General features: G+C 39.5%; 1 protein-coding gene across 15 annotated transcripts in view; it reads right to left on the bottom strand.

Annotated features, from left to right (window-relative positions):
* The window catches only part of Sox6 (SRY-box transcription factor 6), a 560,497-nt gene that overhangs the window by 292,235 nt on the left and 246,072 nt on the right, over positions 1-22,190 (bottom strand). For all 15 annotated transcript variants that reach the window (XM_028884562.2, XM_028884567.2, XM_028884566.2 and 12 more), the window contains one exon: positions 5,051-5,258. In XM_028884562.2, coding sequence (XP_028740395.1) covers positions 5,051-5,258 — 208 coding nt within the window. The remainder of the gene's footprint in view (positions 1-5,050; positions 5,259-22,190) is intronic.

Genomic DNA, 22,190 nt, shown 5'->3' with positions numbered 1-22,190 from the left:
ATCCATATCTACCTCAATCTAACATATGACTTTCAAAAATGAGTTTTCACATCTTTTTAACTACACTAGACAACGCCTTTAGTACACTGAAACACACCACATACACCCTATACCTCAGTTGGAACACAGGCCAGATGACTGTTTAGAGATGTAAATAATGATACCAGTGTACCTGCTATACACAGAAACACACAGTCATTCTGGTACTCCCAACAGCTACAGCATCCTTTGAGAAGCTTGCCTTGCCAGAAAACCAAGCTTACCGCCTTTTGTGTGTGAGCACAATAAAATGTATCTGTATGTTCGCATCACCCTGATGGCCTAAGGTACACTGTTCAGTGGGGAAAATTCATACTCTTGTCTCTGACCCAGGCACGTCTCCACAACCCTGCCTAAGCTGTGTACTCTCCATGCTCTCCAAAAAGACTTCATCTACTCTGATATTTCTGCCTAATTCCAAGCAACATTGCTTTCTCATGATGACAGTAATTATTACCCAAAGGAGAGTCTTGAAAAGTGCAGGGAGTCGGGAAGTCTTGTCAGACACTTGATGGTTTTCCTGTTGTGTCCCTGTCCCTCACATGACTCCCAATCCTGACTGCAACCCATCCCAGCGGCCTGGGATCATACACTTAGTAGTATGATACACAAGCCATGACAGTGGCTGGAGCACTATTATTAAAGAGAGATTAAAACAGCTGTACATTATGCTGAAGCACTCGCTCTTCCCTCCACAAACAGACGGTCCTGGATTACAAGCAGCACTTGACCGTTTAAATCACGACAGCCACCACATTTAACCAGCTGGGCCATATTCTCCTAGCGCTGCCTGTTGACCTCCTCAGTCGCAGCTGCTCAAATGAAATTCTCATTAGACAACTTATTTTCAGAAGCCAAAGGACTCTCTGATTAAATATATGTATTTAGATATAGAAGTCCTTTTTAAAGTCTTCATTTTCTGACAACTTATGTTAGGACCCAGCTATGCTGGCAACAAGCTGGGTAACACAGGGATAACTGGAAGTCATCATCAATCGCAGCTGAAGGATTCTTACCCTGGAAGCATTCTAACCTGACTCTATGAATCAATGCCTTTCTAAGTGCTCTACCCACCAGTATCAACTGGGTTTTAGAAAGAAGATTCTGAGATGCTGTCATTCACTCCACCCCTGTGTCTATCTATTTACCCATCACTTCCCTACCTGCCATCTACCTATTCATCTACTGAGGACACAAAATCAAAGTCAAAATTCACAGACGCAGAACCCCCGTTCATCTTCCCACAAGCTTCACTGTTAGAGGAGGGGTGCTTCTGATAGAATGCTGTTGTTCACCAGCTTCACTGTTAGAGGAGGGTGCTTCTGATAGAATGCTGTTGTTCACCAGCTTCTCAGCAAGCTAGTCAGAGCAATGTTCAGGAAAACAGCAATACAATGGACTGAGGCATCTGCCTGGAACGTTGCTGTTTTATCATGTAAGCAACACTTTAAAATGGACAGTGATAAACTTCATATAAATAAGTTTCTGCACTAAGAGGAATGAGAAAGAAGGTGTTCTTAATTGGATAAAGAGTGGAAACATTCTCTAGGAATAACTACAAAAAGGTCTTCATTTATCGTGTAATCCATACAGGCTTATCAATCAACTAATCCTAAAATATGACCCTCAAACCATGAAGTAGAAGTTAAGGAGGGATGATATATGTGAAAAGCTCTTACATGCACCATGAGTTGGCATGGCCCACCTGAGGGGCCAGACCAGAGTCTTTAAGGCGCCAAAGCCAAGCAGGTGCTGGAGAACTGTTTGACCTCCTGAGACCTACACTATAATCATTTTAGAATCAGAAATCTACCCTAAACTTTAATGATCTTTCTATATTTCTTTGTTCTCCCACTATATTGTTCTATTCTATTACCAGAAGATGATTGAAATCAGTGTTCAGGGCTGAGAAGTGATGGAGTGGGTATAGCACTGGCTGTAAGAGTGCCAAGACCTGAGTTCACGATCCTAGGACTCATGTAATGCTGGACACACGATGAACATCTGTAATCCCGGCATGCCTATGTAGCCAGAGAGGACTCCATAGGAGGAGATGGGACAGTCCTTTCAAGTTTGTAGGGCAGTTAGACTGATATACACAGTGACAAGCAACAAGAAACACTATCTGCAACAGGGTGCAGAGTGAGGGTTAACACCTGAATTTGTCCTCTGAACTTCACACAGTCACTAAGGTGGGTGTGCTGTGTACACACACACACACACACACACACACACACACACTTAAAATGGGATTCAAAATTAAAATATTATAAAAGTCAGAATGAAAATTAGAAACCACATCTTGCTCCCATTTGCAAACCATATTTGTTAATTTTCTTTTTTTACGGACTGTATTACCACCGAGTTACATCCTCTTGGATGTTGGACATCCTTTTGATTTCCACACTCATGTATCATCTTCTGAATGCCTCTCCTAATTCCATCTCCATTCCCATTTCTAATAATAAGTTCAGGCACTTATTATCTCTAGCCTAGAACAATGTCCTTAATGTTTGTCCCGGCTCCCATCCACCCTACACCAAACTGCCAGATTCACATTCTTGGAAAAAAGTTCCAATCCATTGCCTTATTGGGGTAAGACAGTCAGCACCACCTCCATCCCTTTCAATACAGCATTAGAATTCCTTAGCTGAAACTGCAAGGCCTGTCACGATCTGAACACAGCCTGTCTTTTCATCTTTATGTCCCATATGCAACTTCACCTCAACTTAGAACCTGAAGGTTGGCTGTTTTAAGTGCAATGCCTGTTCTTCAGCCTGAAATGCCTCTCCCCTACATTCTACCTATAGAAACCCTTTCATTCTCCATGACTAGTTAGAACTTATTCCCCACAACCTTATAAGCACCCCAAACATTTTATCTGTACTGCTTTCATGGAACCTGCCACTGTTAGACTTCAAACTACATTTCATTCAATCTATGTCTTATACCTTTTACTAGAATATGAATTGCTGAAAGTTAGAGATTACTGTCTTATGTATTATGAGCACAGCATATCACTAGCATCAGAGACCTCAACCTTGAGTCCATAGACTCCAAGAGATATGGGTAGACAGAACTCAGATGGAAAAGCAACCTTTCCCCAACTAAGCTCAGATGGAAATTTTGCATTTCCTTAAGCGATGGGTGAAAGCAGTCGTCTATTGTGGCTATAATGTCATCACACTAACCACAGGCAGCAACTCTCTATCCCACTGTACTCGTTAGAACTGCACATGTCAGGTACAGCACCACTAAACTAGAATGGCATTGCGGAGGCCTACCTTAAGCTTTATTTTACTGCACTAGTAAAGGATCACATTCTGCCTTATCACATTTTAAAAATTATTTGGTAGTTTAATATAACTCATTTCTCTGTAAGTCTATGTATTTTATTTTCTGAGTTTACCATACCTCTAAGAAAGGAGATATAGGTTTCAGTAGACTGTTGAAGGGAGTCATAGAGAAAATAAAACTCTGAAAGAGCAGAAGGGTCAGCATAGAGTTCACACACTAATGATCACATGTGTTCCCCTCTAGAGCATATTTGTTCATGTTTTAAATATAGACCAGAATGTACCAATCATCTTATTTCGCAATCTAAAGACAAATGGGAGAAACAGATTACAAACTACTGACAACTGGGAAAGAAACAAACAGCTTGCAACCCAATATTGAAGAAGTAATCAATATGTACATGAGCACACATCCACACACACACACACACACACACACACACACACACAGGTGACAAAAAGACACACTCGTACATGGATGTGTAAAAAGATGCATATGGATGTAGGCATCAAGCAAACACAAAAACTCTAAAGGTCTGTATCTGAAGAGAAATAACTGTAAAGTTGAACATCCTGATGACCTCAGTGGTCTCCAGAGGCATCATTACATTAAAGCATAGTGGAACAATGGACATTTATAATGTGATTAATTATAAGGAACATCTCAAATCCACATAGTTTGCAGCTTATAAGAGACTTTTATATTCACTGTTTGAGTTAATTCTCAAAATGTTTGAGTTACCATGTCAAACACAAGGACCACAGCAACATTTGAATTCTGTGGCTTAGAGACACTGAAGAACTTGGGGTCCAGTGGGTGTTAGATAGGGCTGCAGTTCATAAGCTATTGCATGGTAACTCCGGGTTGTCAAAAGCATCTATGTACATGCCAAAATCTGACTGGCATGACAAGGATGTGAGAAAGACCTTTTAGAAAGAGTTCCACAAAAATCAATTAAAAGCAAACTTTAAGTCTTCACAAGAATAAAATTAAGTTAGGTGGGTACTACCTGTTTGTCAAATCCTAGTTACCCTATAGTGCCATGGAGGTCTAAATTTCACTTACAAGTGATGAATCCAGGGCTATGTTAGGCCTGGAGCACACAGATAAGAACACATGTACACACCCATCGTGATAACCACACAGAGCATTTTGTTTAAACACGTAGTCCACTGGGGATTCCTGCAGAGAAACTGAGTGCAGGACATCCATGGCAGGTGCACTTCAAAGCTCCCACCCTTGGAGGTCATTAGCAGCTTTCCATTCTATTCCAACACTCAGGGCTGAACGTAAAATTTGAAATGTATAACAGTCATAAAATGGAAGAAAAAACACATTAGAAAAAAGTTTTCTTGGATTTTAAATGGGACATATGATCATAAAAGCTATCTGCCAAAAGGAAATAGGAGAAAAAGCACTAAAATTGTTGTTAGGAAAAAAATTCCCTTGCTGTCTTTTTCCAGGGTGATGGGTAAGGTTAGTTCAAATCCAGGAGGAGGGTAGGGGGGCTGTTGTAAGAAATAAACAAAATGTACAGGTAGGTTTTGAGAAACCCGGGGCTATCTGCTTAGCACTCCTAATGGACTTCAGTCAGCTGTCACCATAGTAACCTCTGAATGACTGTTCCTAGCTTGTGGCACTTAGGCATTTCGGACCCTTGGGATTCTGGTCATTTTGCTATGGCCGGAAGAAGCCCAGAGGGGAATCCACATACCCTCTTGTTCGGACCGAGTCATCTCCTCTAGCTTCTTCTGCTTCAGCGTATCCACCACATCCGCAAGGCTCCCTTTGCGGCGTTCCGGGGTTCCAAAAGTAACACTGTTCATTATCTCGCGCTCCCGACTCCCTTCGTCAGGCTTATGTGGTGAGGTAGACGTATTTCGGAAGGAATATAGGGAACATAACTTATTATTCTCTGACTCCTAGAAAAATGAAATGAGAGTGTAAGAAAAAAAAGTCATTAGTGTATAGGTTTCTTTCAAAACTACTCAAAAAAAAAAAAAACCCTCACTAAAGGATAACATGTGATGGTCACTAGATCAAATAAATTATATTAGTAAAATAAAGTGACCCACTCAGCAAAGCAAACAAACCTGCCTTTCTGATAAGCAGTGCTGAACTCTAAAGTAGTTAATTACCAAAGGAACTCAACTCAAATCCCAGACTCAAATTGTTTCGTTTTTGAGGTAATAAACAACAAAACTGGAATTAGGCTTTTCATTCACTCATGCTTTGAATTTATGAATGTTCAGGTTCAATGAACCAGTAATAGAACTAGTAAAGTTTTTCTCCCCAACTGGGTATTTTTATCAGCAATACTCTTCCCACAGACCAAAATATGTATATAACACAGAAATGTTTTTCTCTCATTTTGAAAGATTGGAAGTTGGTTTCAGTGCCCAGCATTCACTGCTCAGTAGAAATTACATAAAATGTCTAAACTTCTGCCAGAGAGTCAGCAATCTGAATATTTTGCCATGCTGGGTTTTGTAGGAATTGCTTGTTTTAAGCTACACATGTGTCCATAGTCACTGAAGCTCCCGTCCACTCCTCAGCCTTGCTCCTGATGCTCCAGCATGCTGTAGCATGCTTCCCATGTGATGTTTTAGAGCTGTGTCTAACAATAAAATGCTCATTGCTCATTGCATAAATGTTTGCACAGGAGTTACTTCACAGTATACTAAAGTTTGCTAACGGCTAGTTGGTTCCATCTATCAGCTGCAGGGGAGGGAGCAAATTTTAGGTTAAAAAATAAACACCGCATGGAAGATTTTTGAAAAGGAAATAGTTTTGTCGCTCTGAATCAGAACTGAGAACTCCAGGATAGAGAGATGGTTAGCAGCTATTAAGAGTGCATGCTGCTTTTGCAGAGGACCAGTGTTCAGTTCCCAGCACTCACATGGCTCATTTCACAATCCTATAATTCCAGCTCCAGGGTACTCAATGTCTCTGGCCTCTGTGTGCAACTGTATTTACAAAGTCAAATATTCACATTCACAAACCCACACATACACATAATTTAAAATAAAAATTTTAAGAACCAAGGATTAGAGGTAACTGTTACATGGCTATAGTCCTCCAGTAGTCCTCCATACACCTTATCTGAACAAAAATATTCTTTTCCTGATTAAAAACAATAACATCTGTGAGTGTCTGTTCTTTAGAAGCTGCAAAATCCTAATGGCTCCCAACTTCTTTCCTTCCAAAGCAGCCCAGCCAGCTTGAGTGAAGGAGGGCTGGGGCTGGGTCAGAAGCAGAGCACTGGGCTGGTTTGCAGAGTGACAGGTTTGTTCTCCAAGAACAAGTAATGGAACTAAACTAGCTCAGGAAAAAATCAGAGGCTAATGCGACAGAGTCCATGCAAAGTGGTGGGTCTCTATGTGCATTAAATGGGACAATAGCTATGCATCCCAGAGGCTGGGATTTGGGTACTCCTGATCATAGGGTGGAAAGGGCTCTGTTTTCAAGGTTGTTGGGACCATAGGATAAGGTAGCATTTTAAAAGCCTCTGGGCATGGTGCTGAGCCCCCTGAGCTGAGGTGATGTCCTGAAGGAAGGGATAGATATAGGACTGGAATTAGAGAGATTGTGAAGTAAAGGCATTGATATGACCTTGAAATTAACTTAAATACCATGAGTCCCTGAAAATCTACTAAACTGTCTGTGTTAAATGGATAAAGTGCATGGTATGCATTTCAATAAAGCTATTTAAAATACTGTGAGATGAGTCTTCAGCTCCCTGCCTTCATGTTATTGCAAGCACAATGCCAGAGGGGATGTGTGCAATGGCTTCAATCTGAAACAACTTGGAAAGGACAAAGTAAATAGGTGAGGCCTGAGCTTTATCTTGCACCTAGACCACCTCAGTCACCCACGAAAGACTCACTATCTCAGCTAACACATACAAACATTCTGTGGAGGGAGGCAGAGAAGCCCTCTTTGAGATGCCTGCTGTGCTTAGGTCTTGACTCCTTAGGATGGTCTGTTCATTCTCCACATTATGCAAACAAAACCCCAACAGACATAATTGTTGGTGCCACTGTGACTGTGGTATTGATGGATCAATAATCATCGCTAGATTGTTTATCCTTCACTTTTCTTCAGATGCAAAGTATGCTCATATAGCCTGAAAATAAAAACTTAAGCCCTGGCACAAGCTAAGAAAGAGCTGAATGACAAAACAGTGGTAGAGTCCTGCTCACCTACAGGTGGTCCCATGACCAGAATGAAGGTCTTCCCATTGGTGTCAGAGGGAGGCTGAAAGGCTCTGAAGAGGCACTCCAGACTAGCACTCCATGCATTGGGTGCCATTTGTCCCTCCGGCTCAAGTTCAATCAGCCCTATGAGCTGGATGTCACTTCCCTGTTAGACTGTGTTCTTTCTTTTCTGGTCATGGGAATGCAGTTATAGCCATCCTATACCAAAGACTATAACCATGGGCTCTTTTGTTTCAGTGATGACCCATGCTGTCCTCTGTCCCATAATCTGGTCAAGGTGCCTCTATACTACCAAGGACAGAATGTGACGCTGTGAAGTCATGATCTCTCCCATGAAAGCCACAAGAACTATTTGTAATACGTTGCCAAGGCATCAACATGGGGAGTAAGTAATGTCATCAGAGGCTGAAGTTGTATACATTTATAGTGGCCTTTGGACACATGGGGAGGGAGTGTGCCTATCACTTCTAAACTTTATGAAACAGTAAACACTGGGTTTTTCATGAACTCCTAATTCATTTGAGTAAAACTGACAAGTAAGTCAATATAGCTTTAAAAATTTGTCCAAATGAGAGAGGAACAAAGAGGGGAGCAGGAGCCCTTCCCACAAAGACTCAAAAAACATCATGGAAGAGAGGATAGAAGGATTCTAAGAGCCAGAGGCTGGGGAGGACTGCTTCAAAATAGTGCTTTCTAGATAGGACAGGGCCATTGTACTCATGAACTCACATCAGCTGTGGCACCTGCACAGGGTCTGTTCAAGATCAAGATCATGTACTCTCACATGGATAGGGGAGGGGCTCATGTAACTTCACCTGTAGTGGAGAGCTCTTGACAAGTGATCAGGGCTGAAGGAAGGAGGGTCAACTTTCTTCGGCAGCATGGACTGCCAAGTAAAATAAACATTAAAAAATTTTGAAATATCAGATATGAATTTGGAAGGAGGATGGTCAAGGGAGGCATTTGGGGAGTAGGATGCTACAATCTAAAAACATTGTATCTTTGTGTGAACTTACCAAAGAAAATATCATTAAAATGGATGGGAAATGTATACTTAGAGTAGCAAACACACTTTGACAAAGCATTTCTAACCATCCCAGAGAGTTACATTATTTTGTGGAATTTTTCTTAAGGAATTAGTTTATTTTGTAATTTTCTAGGGCCAGACAGGTCCTATGCCAGACCAACTGAGGTAAGTGTGCAAAGACTCTTGCATTCCCGGCATGAGCTCAAGAACATGAATATAGCAGCTCAGAGACATAGGTATGGACTTGCCGGCAGGAAATATTGCTCCCTAAGAAGAAGGTAAAATAGATGTAGGTGGGAACTGGAGAGCTGGCCCCATCTGTAAAGTGCTTGCTATGCAAGCATGAAGACCTGAGTTCAGATCCTCAACCCTGATGCAAAGCTGGGCATGGTTTCATACACTTACAAATCAACTGCTAGGAAAACAGACAAGTCGACTCCTGAAACTGATTAGCCAGCCACTTTACACAAATGGGTGAACTATAGATCCAAGGAGGGACCCTATCTGGAAATAAAGGTGGAGAGAGAAGACACCCAGTATCAACTCTGGCATTCAAAAGGACGGACACACACACACACACACACACACACACACACACACACACACTACAAAAGCAGTTTTGTAAAGTTTTAAATTGTGTTTGGCCTTAACATTGCAATGTGAACATAAAAAAGACAAAAATCAATAACTCTAGTGAGATGTGACTTTTTGTAAATAACAAGACAGGAGATGACTCCCCTTCTTTTGATCTTTCTTTGGAAAACAATTACTAAGTCACAGAGTGATCACAGGAACATCACAAAAGCCAGAAACGAGGAACTCAGTGAGTTCCTGAGCTACTGTTGCATTCAATAGAAATTTACAATAGACTTGTTTCCTCTTGTCCCCTCAATGGTTCCACCAAAAGTAGCTGTGAAGAAAAATCTTAATATCTTTTAAAAGAATTCCTGTGCCAATACAAGACTAAGATGATGCAGATTCAGATTGTGTTAAAAAAAAAAAAACACATCAGTGTGTGTGAATCAATTAAACACATGAAATGTATGCAGATGACTGAGCTAGCCAGAGCAGTGCAAAACCATCAGTAGTTCCAGAAAAGAAAAAGCCGTTTTCACAAATCAAGAATTTCAATGAAAATGTTTCCCAGTGGCTGAGGGGACAGATAAGTAAATATTTTTAAACACAGATTTTTTTCAATCGCTCAGATTTTCCATAATTCTTACCAAAAGTGAGTGCTGAGCAGTAGTATTCAGAGGAATTTGAATTACCCCAGTCTACGCCTCTGCATGCTTATCACCTCTCATAGAATGGCCTGCATCCTCCTTGACTGGGAAAGCCATGTGTCAAGTTCAGAGCAAACTGCACTTCATCCCTGAAGCCCTCCCTTCCTGATAGCACAGATCTCACCAGTCAGCTGCTGCCCAGATAACACAGCGAAGAACTTAACGCATGTAATCTAGCAGTTATTAGCATGCTATAGTAGATGGTTCTTTATTATTTTGGATGCCATGGAAACATTTACAACTGAATTTACAATTTTAACTCTTGAAGTTACATACTAGAAACTATGGACTGAAGAACTTCCAACAAAGCTCTCCAAATATATCCAAAGAACTAAAAATTAAAGCCAAGGGAAGATTTCTTTAACCATGTGAATGTATAAACAAAATCCTTAGAATGTATATATTTAAAAATAAGTGATTGATGATATAGATAGAACATAGAGTACCACAAAACCACCAAAATTCTTCTAACATAGTCAAGTATAGTATTTATAACGGTGAATGCTTAAAAGCCATCTCTCTGCCCAATTGTAGTAACTGTTTGAGAGCACTGTGACTGTATACACATAATGGAGTATTTGAAAGCCATAGTTTGGAAGAATGTTTAATCACATGCAAATATGCACAATGTACTATGAATGAGAAAATAGGTTGGTAAAAATCTTTAATATACCTATTTTGAGAAAAATATACACATTTAGCAACCAAAATATCTAACAAACAAAATACTGATGGTGCCAATTGTTGTAATATTATTTTCTTTTTGAAGTTCTTTATTGAAAATATTTAATATAAATAGTATTTTTAATCAAAACAAATATTTTAAAAGTTGAATGCGGCCATTTAAAAAGTTGTAGGAAAAAAAAACCCTATTCATAAGGAAGGTACTAATCAATAGAAAAAGAATATATATCATAGCATCTAAAATATATAAATGATTCCTTCTACTTATGCATAAAGGTTAGTGTCTGCCCCTCCATCCTTCCACTAGGAAAATATATTCGAAAAAAACATTTAGGATGAGTTCTAAATGATGGTAAGATTATTGGGAGTCTTATTTTTATATTTTTGCTCATTTGGTCTTCTAATTTTTCATCAATGAAGAGATTACTTTTGTAATACAGAAAGACAAAAGTTATTTTGTAGTTGAACACTCAGGAGAAATTGAAAAAATTAATTGATGAGCCTAAGCCTAAAAGCCTGGCCTGCTTGAGGACCTTCAGAGCTCCTTTGCATGGCTGGTCTCCCTGAACTAAGCCAGAGAGCAGCTGCTTCCACCTGCAATTGAAGGATTTCAAGTAGTATCTACCACTAAATGTAATTATTTACAAGAGAATCCTTATGAGCTAAAAATCTAGATCCTCACTTCTGTGGTTTAAATATATATCCCCTCCTTTGGAGAGAGAGAGAGACAGAGAGAGAGAGAGAGAGAGAGAAGAGAGAGAGAGATAGGACTCCCACCAGACTGAGACCACTAGTTCCTTGATGTTAAGACTTTCTGACCACCTTAGTTTTCTATTACTGTACAAATACCTGAGATAAATGAACTTATAAGGAAGAAAGCTTCATTTTTGCCTTATAGCTTCAGTGATTGTGATCTCTGACCTATGTACCCCAATCCTCCTTTGGGATGGTGGTACAAATCATGATGAAAATATATTAAGGGGAAAAGTTTAATCATGGAGAGAATGAGAATGACCAGTATTAGCACCCCACAATCCCCTTCAAGGATACAATTCCAATAGCTAAAATCTCCCACTAGGTTCTACTTCCCAACACCTCACAATATCACCCTGTGCTAAAAGCCAAACCTTAAAACATGCACATTGGGTACACTCATCCAAACCATGGCACTTGCCTTCAGAAGAACTGTGTGGTATTAACAAATTTCTGTTTATGAGTTATTTAGTCAGGGGATATTTTGTAGCAGCAAAAAGTACTAAGACTCTATTACATCATTTCCTGTTCACCCTCCAAAAGTATGCAACATCAGTCTAAATCCTCTTCAGTATTAAATCTGTTGAAATAGCTTAAGAGATCAAATTAATAGTCATTATCTAAGTGAGACCTTTTTACCTTTCCCCTCTCATTTCTCATTTAACATAATTCCCAGGCCCCTTATACACTCCATTCTCTATATATCTTTAAAAATACTCCACCAGCATTAAATACTGAATTCCCAATCTTCATTTTGAGTGGGAAACAAGCCAGCCCTCAGCAAGGGCTCCACCATGCCAGTTGGGTGGAGCTGGAAGGCTAATATCTAAATGTGGGTTTTCTGATTCTGAATCCAAAGTTCTTCCTACTCCACGTACCTGTAAAATATTCACCTCAACAGTTAGATGCTGTAATTATAAATAAGCCCACCTTGTAAATTTTTCTGTTCCCATACATCTATCTCCAGGAAGATTTCCTTACTAAAAGGCTGAAATTGTATTTTTGTTATTAATATAACCTGAGAACTAGCCAAAGAAAGTTGTAGTACTTGAGTGCTGTCATGAAACAAATCCTTCCAAACTTAAGTACATATAACAACAATCAGAACTGCCCAGGTTCTGTCTCAAAATCTCCTGTGAAGTCTGTGCAATGGCTGAATCACACCAAAGACTTTCCTACTCTTAGAAATTTGGTACCTGACTAGGAACACTTCAAGGGCTCTAGGTTGGAATGGCTAGGTTTTCATGGATGCCTTCCTCTATTTCTGTGGGACTGCTCTCTATCATGACCACTCAGGAAGAGTCAGATGAAGGCTATTGTCGCCACTGTTTAAGTTAGTCACAGCTTTCTATTCAATACTTGCTTGAGTCATTGGAGCTTGCCCACAGTCCAGAAGATGGAAATTAGACTCTACCTTTCTATAGGATGGAGTTATAATTATATCCTCAAATAGTTGTTATGAGAAATGAATCACTTAGAAAGCATTTCATAAGGTACCCACTATTAACTATTCAGGAACTCTTATTACTGACTCCGTATGTCCTTTGTCCTTGTGCTTTGTGCCACTTGTCACTTCTGCATACTGTCATGATAGCCACTGACACATTTTTAGGGTTTCGTTCATACTAATTCATCTGCATGGAGTAGCGAGCCTAAACTACATTATGCCCTTTGTTCCCAAGCTGAATCCACTAAGTACTGGCTCCTCACAAAACTCCAGAAACCTTAGCAATTAGATTTTTTTTTCTAGGAATGTTATCAGTGAGCACTTATCCTACGTGCAAGTGAGCTATCTCCTCCCTTATACAATGCTCTGAGTCAGCTGGGCTGCCACCACACCTAGGTGAGGAATGTAGATGGGCAGCCATCATAGGCAAGTGGAGGAGTGAAGTAGACTCATGTTGCAAACATCAGAAATGTGCTCAGAGCTGGGAGCTGGAGAGCATAGGTTAGGAATGGGATTTTGCCTATATACTGGAGTTGGGACCCATAGACATGTGGAAGTCATTGCTGCTGAGAGAAAGGCTTGAGAAATGATCTAAATAGCTGTATGAATCCACTCTGTGACTAGCTGCCCAATCTGACCATTGAGACAAAGTATTGGCCTCTCTTACCCTTCCTTGAGCCCATAAGCAAAACTGAATGAAATGCATCCATTTTTGCTGCATTGCATATTGTCAATTTGATGTGCTTTCCTGTTTATTTTTTTATTTTGAAATATTGCTGTATGGATTCAAGACTGTCCTGTAACTTACTAAGTAGTCAAAGATGACCTTGATCTTCTGATTCTCCTGCTTACCTCCTGAGTGCTGATGTGCATCACCATGCCTGGTTTATGTGGTACTGGACCCAGGCTCTGTGCACTTTAGACAAGCACTCCACCACCAAAGTGACATCCCCAGACCCTGATGCCCATGTTAGGCCCAGCTTTTCTAGTCACAGCTTTATCCTCACTCTAGCCCACCCTCCTTAAGGATAGGATTATTTAAATGAAAAATGTGTGTTTATTCATCATCAATGATATAATTTAGAATTACATAGTGAAAAAAGCTAAACAAGTTTCTCAATGTTTTCAGATTCATAGAGTGTTATTCTTTGAGATTCAACAAAAATAAATCAGAATTCCAGGGTACTCTCAGAGTTTTTAAACTTCAGATATTTTAAACTTATTTCTAACAATCTTCACACTCTATAATTTGAATAGTAGAAACTCTTGTTGAAAGAGTAAAAGACACTAGTTTAGTTCCATGGAGAACAAGAGCCTATAGGAGTCAATGAAAACAGTTCAGGTCTCACAATAAGGTAACTCTCCTCACAGGATCACAGGTACATACTGTCCATTCCAGGGCTGCCCATTACTTTGCACTGAAAATGTGATGTATATAGAGAGATAATTAAAAGGATTTATAGGAACTATACTATATATATATGAACTCTCTGGTGAGCATTTTGTCTTTTTTCATTATCCTTCTTGTTCTCCTTTCTAAATGTTATACTATATCACACATACATTTGTTTACTTGTATATATGCATGTACTATAGGCTGAGATCCACATATGAGGGAGAACATGCATTTTTTTCCTTATGAGATTGGGTGGTCTCACTTAATGTTATATATTCTAAGTCCATCTTTTTTCCTGAAAATTTTTTGATTTCATTTTTTAAAGTTGAATAACATTCTGTTTTATATATGTACCAGATTTCATTATCTGTTCATCTATGGATAGACAACTAGATTGGTTCCAATACCCTACTATAGAGTGAAGAGACCTGCAGTAAATATGGAGGTGCGAATATCTCTATCACAAGCACAGAGTTCTTTGGGTGCATGTTCAGAAGTGAGATATTGTGGTCATATGGTAGTTCTAGTTTTAGTTTTTTGAGTAGCCTCCAAAACTGATTCCCACAATGGTTGTAACAATTTGCAATCCCAGCAACAGTGAGTCCTCTTTTTCAGCATCCTCTGTAACATTTGTTGTTAGATTTGTTGAAGCCATTATCACTGGGTGAGTGCTACCCCATTAAATATAATGTTTTCTGAGATTCTAAATCACAGATTCGTTCTTGAGTTCTGATACCACTCAATATATAGTGACTATCCTCAGCCAATACCCAGAGTCATTTGAAGAAGTCCCAAATCAATAACCAATCCAACTTATTCAATTACAGTATGTTCTTAAAAATTCTAGAGAAAATTACAGAGGTGCAGTATCTACAAAGATGTTAAAAGCAATAACATATAAACAATACTTGATATAATAAAAGTAAACTAAAAGTTGTGTTTGCCTAAAACAAAACATGTCAAATGGTTAATTTCCTCTGCCAAGGTGGAGAGTTCCCACTATGACTGCAAGCCTCTTTGTGGACACTGCTTGTATCTATGTTAGCTCAAGTTGTATTAGATAAGTTGCATGTATCTTCATTTCCCATATGCCTTTAGTGGCATTATGTACATACTATATATGCACCATGTTTAGTTGCAGCTTTTCCAGTCACAGCTTTATCCTCACTGTAGCCCACCCTCACTAAAGATGAAGTTAACATAAAAAATGTTTATTCATCAATGATACAGTGTAGAATTATAACACACAGTGGGTGGGAAAAAAGTTTATCATTGTTTTCAGATTATCACTTTAAAATGTTTTCTGATGAACCAAAACTCACCTGCTGGTTGCCCTGTGGCCTTCTACTGTCTTGGTGTCAGGAAAGAGCTACCTGCTCTAGGTTCTAATATCTTCTGGCTACAAGGAAATTTAACTTCTTTAACATGTGGAAGACTAAATGTCTAATACACAAATTGAAAACTGAAAAGTTTTTTAAATTGTCTCATTATCATGATATGTAACAAATGGAAGTTAGTATATTGACCAAATTATACACAGAAATAGAAGGGAGGAGGGAGGGTGGAAGGAGGGAGGGAGGGAGGGAGGAAGGGAGGGAAGGAGGGCCTTAAAGCCCAAACTGTGGAGACAAGTTCGTAAGAGCACCTTGTGTTGTCGCCGTACAATCACACTTTCATGCTAATGTCAGTAAAATCATAGTTCTCCAGTCACAGCCAGTGCTTGGATCCCTGTGCAGAACACGGAATGATAAACTCCTTAACTAGGGACAGGCAGTAGGGCCTGGTTTTCCTAGTCTAACCCCAGCTTTTCCATCTGTCATCCATTTAAGCTTAGACAACTTAATTAAACTCTTTTAGCTTTAATTTCCTTCCCTTTAAAATGGAAGCAACAGCACCACCAATAAAGAACAGACCTCACTGGGTTGTTCTGAAGTGCATGACTAAACAGACGGCTCTCAGACCTGTGCCAATTATATAAGCAGTAACTGAGTGATGGTGGTACCAGTGGTGGAAAGAATCAGCTGTGGGGCTTCTCTGCAAATACCTCCCCCTTCATGGAGGATTCACTACCTCCCAAAGCAGTCTAGTCTATCTTTGGGAAGTTGGCAAAAATTCCTCTTTATACGAATATAAAATCTATTTCAATCTATAAATCTGTCCCATGGAAACATTCAGATTGAAGCACTTTCCTTCAGTACAAACACACGGCTACTGTAGCACCTTTGTACCTTATTTTTCTCAAACTGGGATAACATTCCAGTTTCCCTCATTTCTTCTCCATAAAGATATGGTTTAGAGGCAGATATGAGGAGGCACACACCTTTACTCCAGCACTCAGGAGGCAGAGGCAGGTGGATCTCCATTAGTTTAAAGCCAGACTGATTTACATAGTTAGTTACAAGCCAGCTAGGGCTACAAAGTAAGACCCTCTCTCAAAAAAATAAAAATAAATACATTTAAATTTTAAAAAGACAGTTCAATTATTCTGATCAGTCTCCCTGAAGTATGTGCCAGCTTGCTTTCTCTCTCCCCTGAAGAATAATGAGCTGAGCAAACTCATTATTGACTGTACAAGAATCAAGTCACCCTATCAACGCTGCCTTAGAGGTACTGTTGTAGCCAGGAAGCCTCAGAGATGGAAACACTCAGTAGCGCTGTAGTGTTTGTTTTTTGTTTTTGTTGTTGTTTGGTTTTTTGTTTTTGTTTTAGAGGGTGGTGAATTTGTTTATTTGTTTGGTTTGATATTCTCTTTGTTGTTGTTGTTGTTTTGGTAGTGGACCATAAGTATTTTTAGTCAGGAAGGCCTAATGTTGAATTCCTCAGAGGCCAAGCCAACAGCTTATATATAATTCCAAGGTTCAGCTCTTGGCATACTCATGGCCTACCATCACAGGCAGTCACTCACCTGGAACATTACTGGATGCTAACAATGCTGCTGGTTGAACCAGCTCAAACAGCTTTAACTCTAAAACAGGGAAGTTACAAGTAGTTTGAGATCTGGCAATTACAGTTCAAAACTTTCCTTTCTAAGATGAGGAAATTCAAGTCAGGAGTTAAGAGTGGCTTTCCTGAGGTCACATGATGAATCAGTGGTAGAGATGAGCATAGGCTTTTTGTAAGGTAACAAACTTCTTCTGACATGTCCCCTCACAGTCACCAGGGAAAACAACTCCACTGAAAAGAAAGGAATCCCTTGTTCCCTTTCTTGACAGTCTGAGGCAATGGGTGTGGGGGATTATGCAGAAGTTGGAGATGCTGCCCTCATTCTTACAGACCAAAGATCCTCTGTGTGAAGAGGCCCAAGATTCCACAGTTTTTATCAAAGCTGTTTGTTCTAATGTCAACTCCATTGCCTCCTGCTATGTTCTATGCAGATGTTTTCCTCTCTTCTTATCTGAGAGACACTGGGGTGCTTACAAAAAAACAACCATGTGTTATCATTATTGTTGTTATAACCAGCAAGGGAACTGTTGTGGTTGAAATTAGACAAACCACTCAGGCCATGTTCTTCAGACTTTACCCCTCTTGACATTAAAAAGTACCAGATCCCAATTAGGGCTTGTCAGATCCATTTGTGCCTTAGTAGAGATGCTTCTCTACAGGCAGTGAAGTCCTTTCAAGGCTAAGCTAGTCTAGGGAAGAGAGACAGGACAGATTACACACTGAGTCAGCCTTCAAGGCCTCTCTCAGCCCTAAAATCTTTCCTCATTGGATTCTGTCCAGTACATGTTCCAATCTGAGGACTTCACTGCAAAAGTCTTCAAATGTCTTTCTAAAATCAAATACTTAAGATGGGCTTAACAGGCAACTCATGGTAATCTAGGGAACGTATGTAACTTTGCTAGCATTCTGATTTCAGTTTCTACAATTAGAACCAATTATGAGCAGACTAAAAATTATTTCCAGATGCTATAGTGTTGCAAAACTACCATCCATCCATCCATCCATCCATCCATCAATTCATCCATCCATCCATCCATGTGTCTACCTACTTATCTCTACATTTGCAGAAAAGGGAAAAACTAGGCCCTTAATGTCCCAACATTGACACAAAGCAGCAGGAAGTCTAACCTACCATCAGGTCCCCTAGTGCCTAAGTGCTGCCTTTCCCCATCTCAGGCAATAAACCTTCAACTGATGTTACTGGACAATCACATGACCAGCCAGCCAGTGCTTTCCCTCTGAGATGGAACTTTCAAATGCCAAAAACTAAGATGCATTCCTTAACCTATTTTGTCATTTCAAAAAGAACAAAAATCAAAACCATTATATTCAAATTATAAACAAAATACAATAGTGTTTGTGCAAAGATGTGTTATCAAAAACTAAAACTAAAGTTAAAACAACTGAAGGTCAAACATTACGATAAATTCAAGTGCAAAGTTCTCTCAATTTCTTAATGGAGATAAGAACTAATTACCTGAAGAATTCTGTACAAGAAAATATGCATAAATCCAAACCTGTGGACTGAAAGCATGCCTGTAGAGTTCTTCATTAAGCAGAAAAGTACTGGTGTCCTCAATTTGTTTAATCCTAGCTACTTCCCAGTAATTACAGAGACACAGACAAACCAACAGACAGACAACACACACACACACACACTCCAAAATAAAAATGATTGTCATCTAAGTGTTGTAATTCTTCCTTTTCCATTTCATCTGTGTTTAAAAGGGCACAATTTCTATTAGAAATCTGATGGACTTAAGAATATTGTATTCAAGGTACTCTCAGCATACTGTTGGTGGAAATAACTTAGAGTAAAATTATAATGAAAGCAAAAGTTTATGAAATAATTTCAAAACATTTTGTTAAACAAGGCTTTCCATTTTCTAGAGTGCTAATGAAATATAAAGAAGATAAATGAAATGCATAAATATTAACTTCTAATTTCAACATAATTGTAAAATTTTATTAGTGAAAGTTTGTAATTTATACTTTGAATTTAAGAATGCAGTTTACACAAAGATACATTATTGAACTCAATTTGCATCACCTAGAAAAAATAATGCCTAGGGGTCATGGGAATGTAGTAGCACCAAAATAATAGTTAGAAGGTTAATATTACAAAAAATAAATGTTATCTCATGGAAAGCTATGTTAACAAAAGGGATAGTAGCTTAGTGTCGTTCTTTTAAAAGGTTACATTTCTCTTGGGAAGCAATGAAAACTTTTAATAGAAGGACAATCAAACAGTGGGATAATTAACATATTAAAGTGCTTGAGGCACATTGATTGGAGATGTGTTTGTAGAGAGAACAGGGTGGGGCCTCTCCTGTTTGATGCAAGAGGTTGGAGTCCTCATCAGAGCCTTTCAGTCTCTCCTCTGACAGTGCAGGTGGGATTCAATTGCCTTTTTGGAAAACAGCTTCCTTGGAATTAGAGATGACAGACCCTCAGGAGAGCAAACAGCCCATGCAGAGTGCTACCACCACTGTCCTCTCCATCTCATCCCATCAGTCTAGAGGGCCTGGAGAGTGAGTTCCTGCTCCCCTAAAAGTCCAAAGGAGTCCTGAAAACCACTACATGTCACTCAATCTACAACCCCTCTATAGAATGTTGTGTAGACCACCACAAATGAGCAGGCTTCATTATTCCAGTTACTGTTTTCATGCTGGTGATGTACCCAAATGTACCCTGAGGTACCCAGGCAAGAAGGAATGACATGAAATATTTTGAAGAAATGCATTCATGGCCACAAACCACCTGTAGACTTAAAGCAACCTGTGGAGTTCTACTTTAAGCAGAAAATCATTGTTGTCCTGAAGTAATCTTCCACTGATTAATGATGACAAATCCTTTTTTTTTCCTTAAGAAAATATTTTTATTCATTTTACATACCAATCACAGATGCCCCTCTTCCCACCTCCTGCCCCTCCAGCCTCCCCTCCCCCAATTCACCCCCTATTCCCTCCTACAACAAGGCAAGGTCTCCCATGGGGCATCAGCAAAGCCTGATACTTTCAGTAGAGGCAGGTCCAAGCCCCTTCCCCTGCCTCAAGGCTGTGCAAGGTGTCCCACCATAGGCTCCAAAAAGCCTGCCCATGCACCAGGGATGGATTCTGATCCTACGGCCAGGGGGCCCCGAATGATGACAAATTCTAATAGGATTGTTTTAAAAGTAAAAGTCTTCTTCATTCATATATGTTAATCCATCAGAAAAAAAATAAAACCTGAGAATCATTCTTTTCAAGCTGTTTGTTCTGTGCCAAATTACACCAGAGTTTCTGCTGCAATCAAATCTTCCTTTAAATCATTATCATAGTACAATGTCTGCTCTCTAGAAATGCTGTGGACCCCAAGATACACTCTACAGTAGACCAGCAACACAGGGAAGAGCAGCATGTATACTTTTGTCATTCAGGAAAAGAAAGGAAAATTATTCATGGGAAAAAATCGATAAAACTGAAGAAAATTAGGAAAAGATGGCTGAATCCCCCACAAGACAATACTCATAATTGGGCAGAAATGTGTAAATGAAAAGTGACATTAGTGATGGAGTTGAGATGAGATTCAAGCTCTAGTCAGTGTTCTGTATACACAGTCACTGGAGGTTTACACAGCCTAGAAGAGCAAAGTGAGTTGAGCATGGCATAGCCTAGTTCCTTGAAGATACTCTGTACATTGTTTTATTATATTGGCAGAAAAGATGTCAGGGTCTGATTTTCCTCAAACTGTCAAATTACAGAAGAAATGCAAGTCTTTGCATGGATAGAGCAAAGTATAGTATTCTTAGATTTTGGCAGGTGTTCAATATGCAGCCCACATAATCACATGTTAATGACTGGATTGTGCTAATCAGCATGCATACCTGATCCCTTCGTGCCCAAGGGGAAGTCAACCATTGCAGAGCAGTTAGTGTTTCTGCTTCTGATAAAGATTTGATGATATGCCAGGTAAGAAGAAAAACTTTTCCAGAAAGTGTCTTTACAAAGACCTATGACATCACTACTAGGACAAAGTAAGACAAGGCCACTCAGACTTCTATAAGCATCAAACCTTTCCTAAGGAACATTTCAGCAACCCTTTTCTTTTTTATTTAAACAGTCTAGGTTTGAGAAACTCTTTCAGAGTACACTGGGAGAAAAATAACAGAAAAGAAACACAGGACATGATCCAGGCATGAAAGTTATAGCAGAGTATCAGTATGTTAAACATACAGAGAAGTTTCCTATTTCACTGCCACAGCAAGGTTTAACAAATTACACACAGTGAACATGCTTTTACTCTGTAGCATGAATTGTAAATAACTTTGTGATTAAATTTCTGAGATAGTTTTTTTTTTTAAGAAACAGTACTGTGTGCTAATTTCAAAGTTATGAGACAAGGGAACCTTTCCTAGAGAATACTGTTTGGTGGCTTCTGGGTCACAGTTGGACATCTTCATTTAATCAACACCTAAGTTTGAACTCAAAGTTGAATGAATTTCCAAAATCAGCAAACAAGAATAGTAGTATGGTAGTTTGAAAAAGAATGACCCCTAGGCTCATATGTTTGAATGTTTGGTCCCCAGTTGGTAGAACTGTTTGGGAAAGAATATGAAGTGTAGCTTTGTTGGAAGAGGTGTGTCACTTGGGGTGGGTGTCTAAGTAATCTATTGCTATGAAGAGACCTTATGACCAAGGCAACTCTTGTGAAAATATTTAATTGGGGCTTGCTTATAGTTTCAAAGGCTTAGTCCATCATCATCATGGCAGTAGGCCTGGCAGCATGCAGGCAGGCATGGTACTGGAGAATTAGCTGAGAGCTTTACATCCAGATCTTCAGGTAACAGACAAAGAGTGACACTGAGCCTAGTGAGGGCTTTTGAAACCTCCTACAACAAAGCCAACCTCCAACAAGGCCTCAACTACTCCAGCAAGGCCACACCTCCTAATCCTTCCAAACCTGGGAACTATATATTCAAATATATGAGCTTATGGGGGCCATTCAACATTCAAACCACCACAGAGGGCATCGAGATTTTAAAAGCCTATGCCATTCCTAGTTATCTCTCTCTCTCTCTGCCTTGTGCTTATGGATCAGATGTAAGCTCTCACTGCTGCTCTCT

The sequence above is a fragment of the Peromyscus leucopus genome, chromosome 1 (assembly GCF_004664715.2).
Source record: "Peromyscus leucopus breed LL Stock chromosome 1, UCI_PerLeu_2.1, whole genome shotgun sequence".
Lineage (NCBI taxonomy): Eukaryota > Metazoa > Chordata > Mammalia > Rodentia > Cricetidae > Peromyscus > Peromyscus leucopus.
Note: the sequence above shows the minus strand (reverse complement) of the source record. Positions and strands in the feature narration are given on the sequence as shown.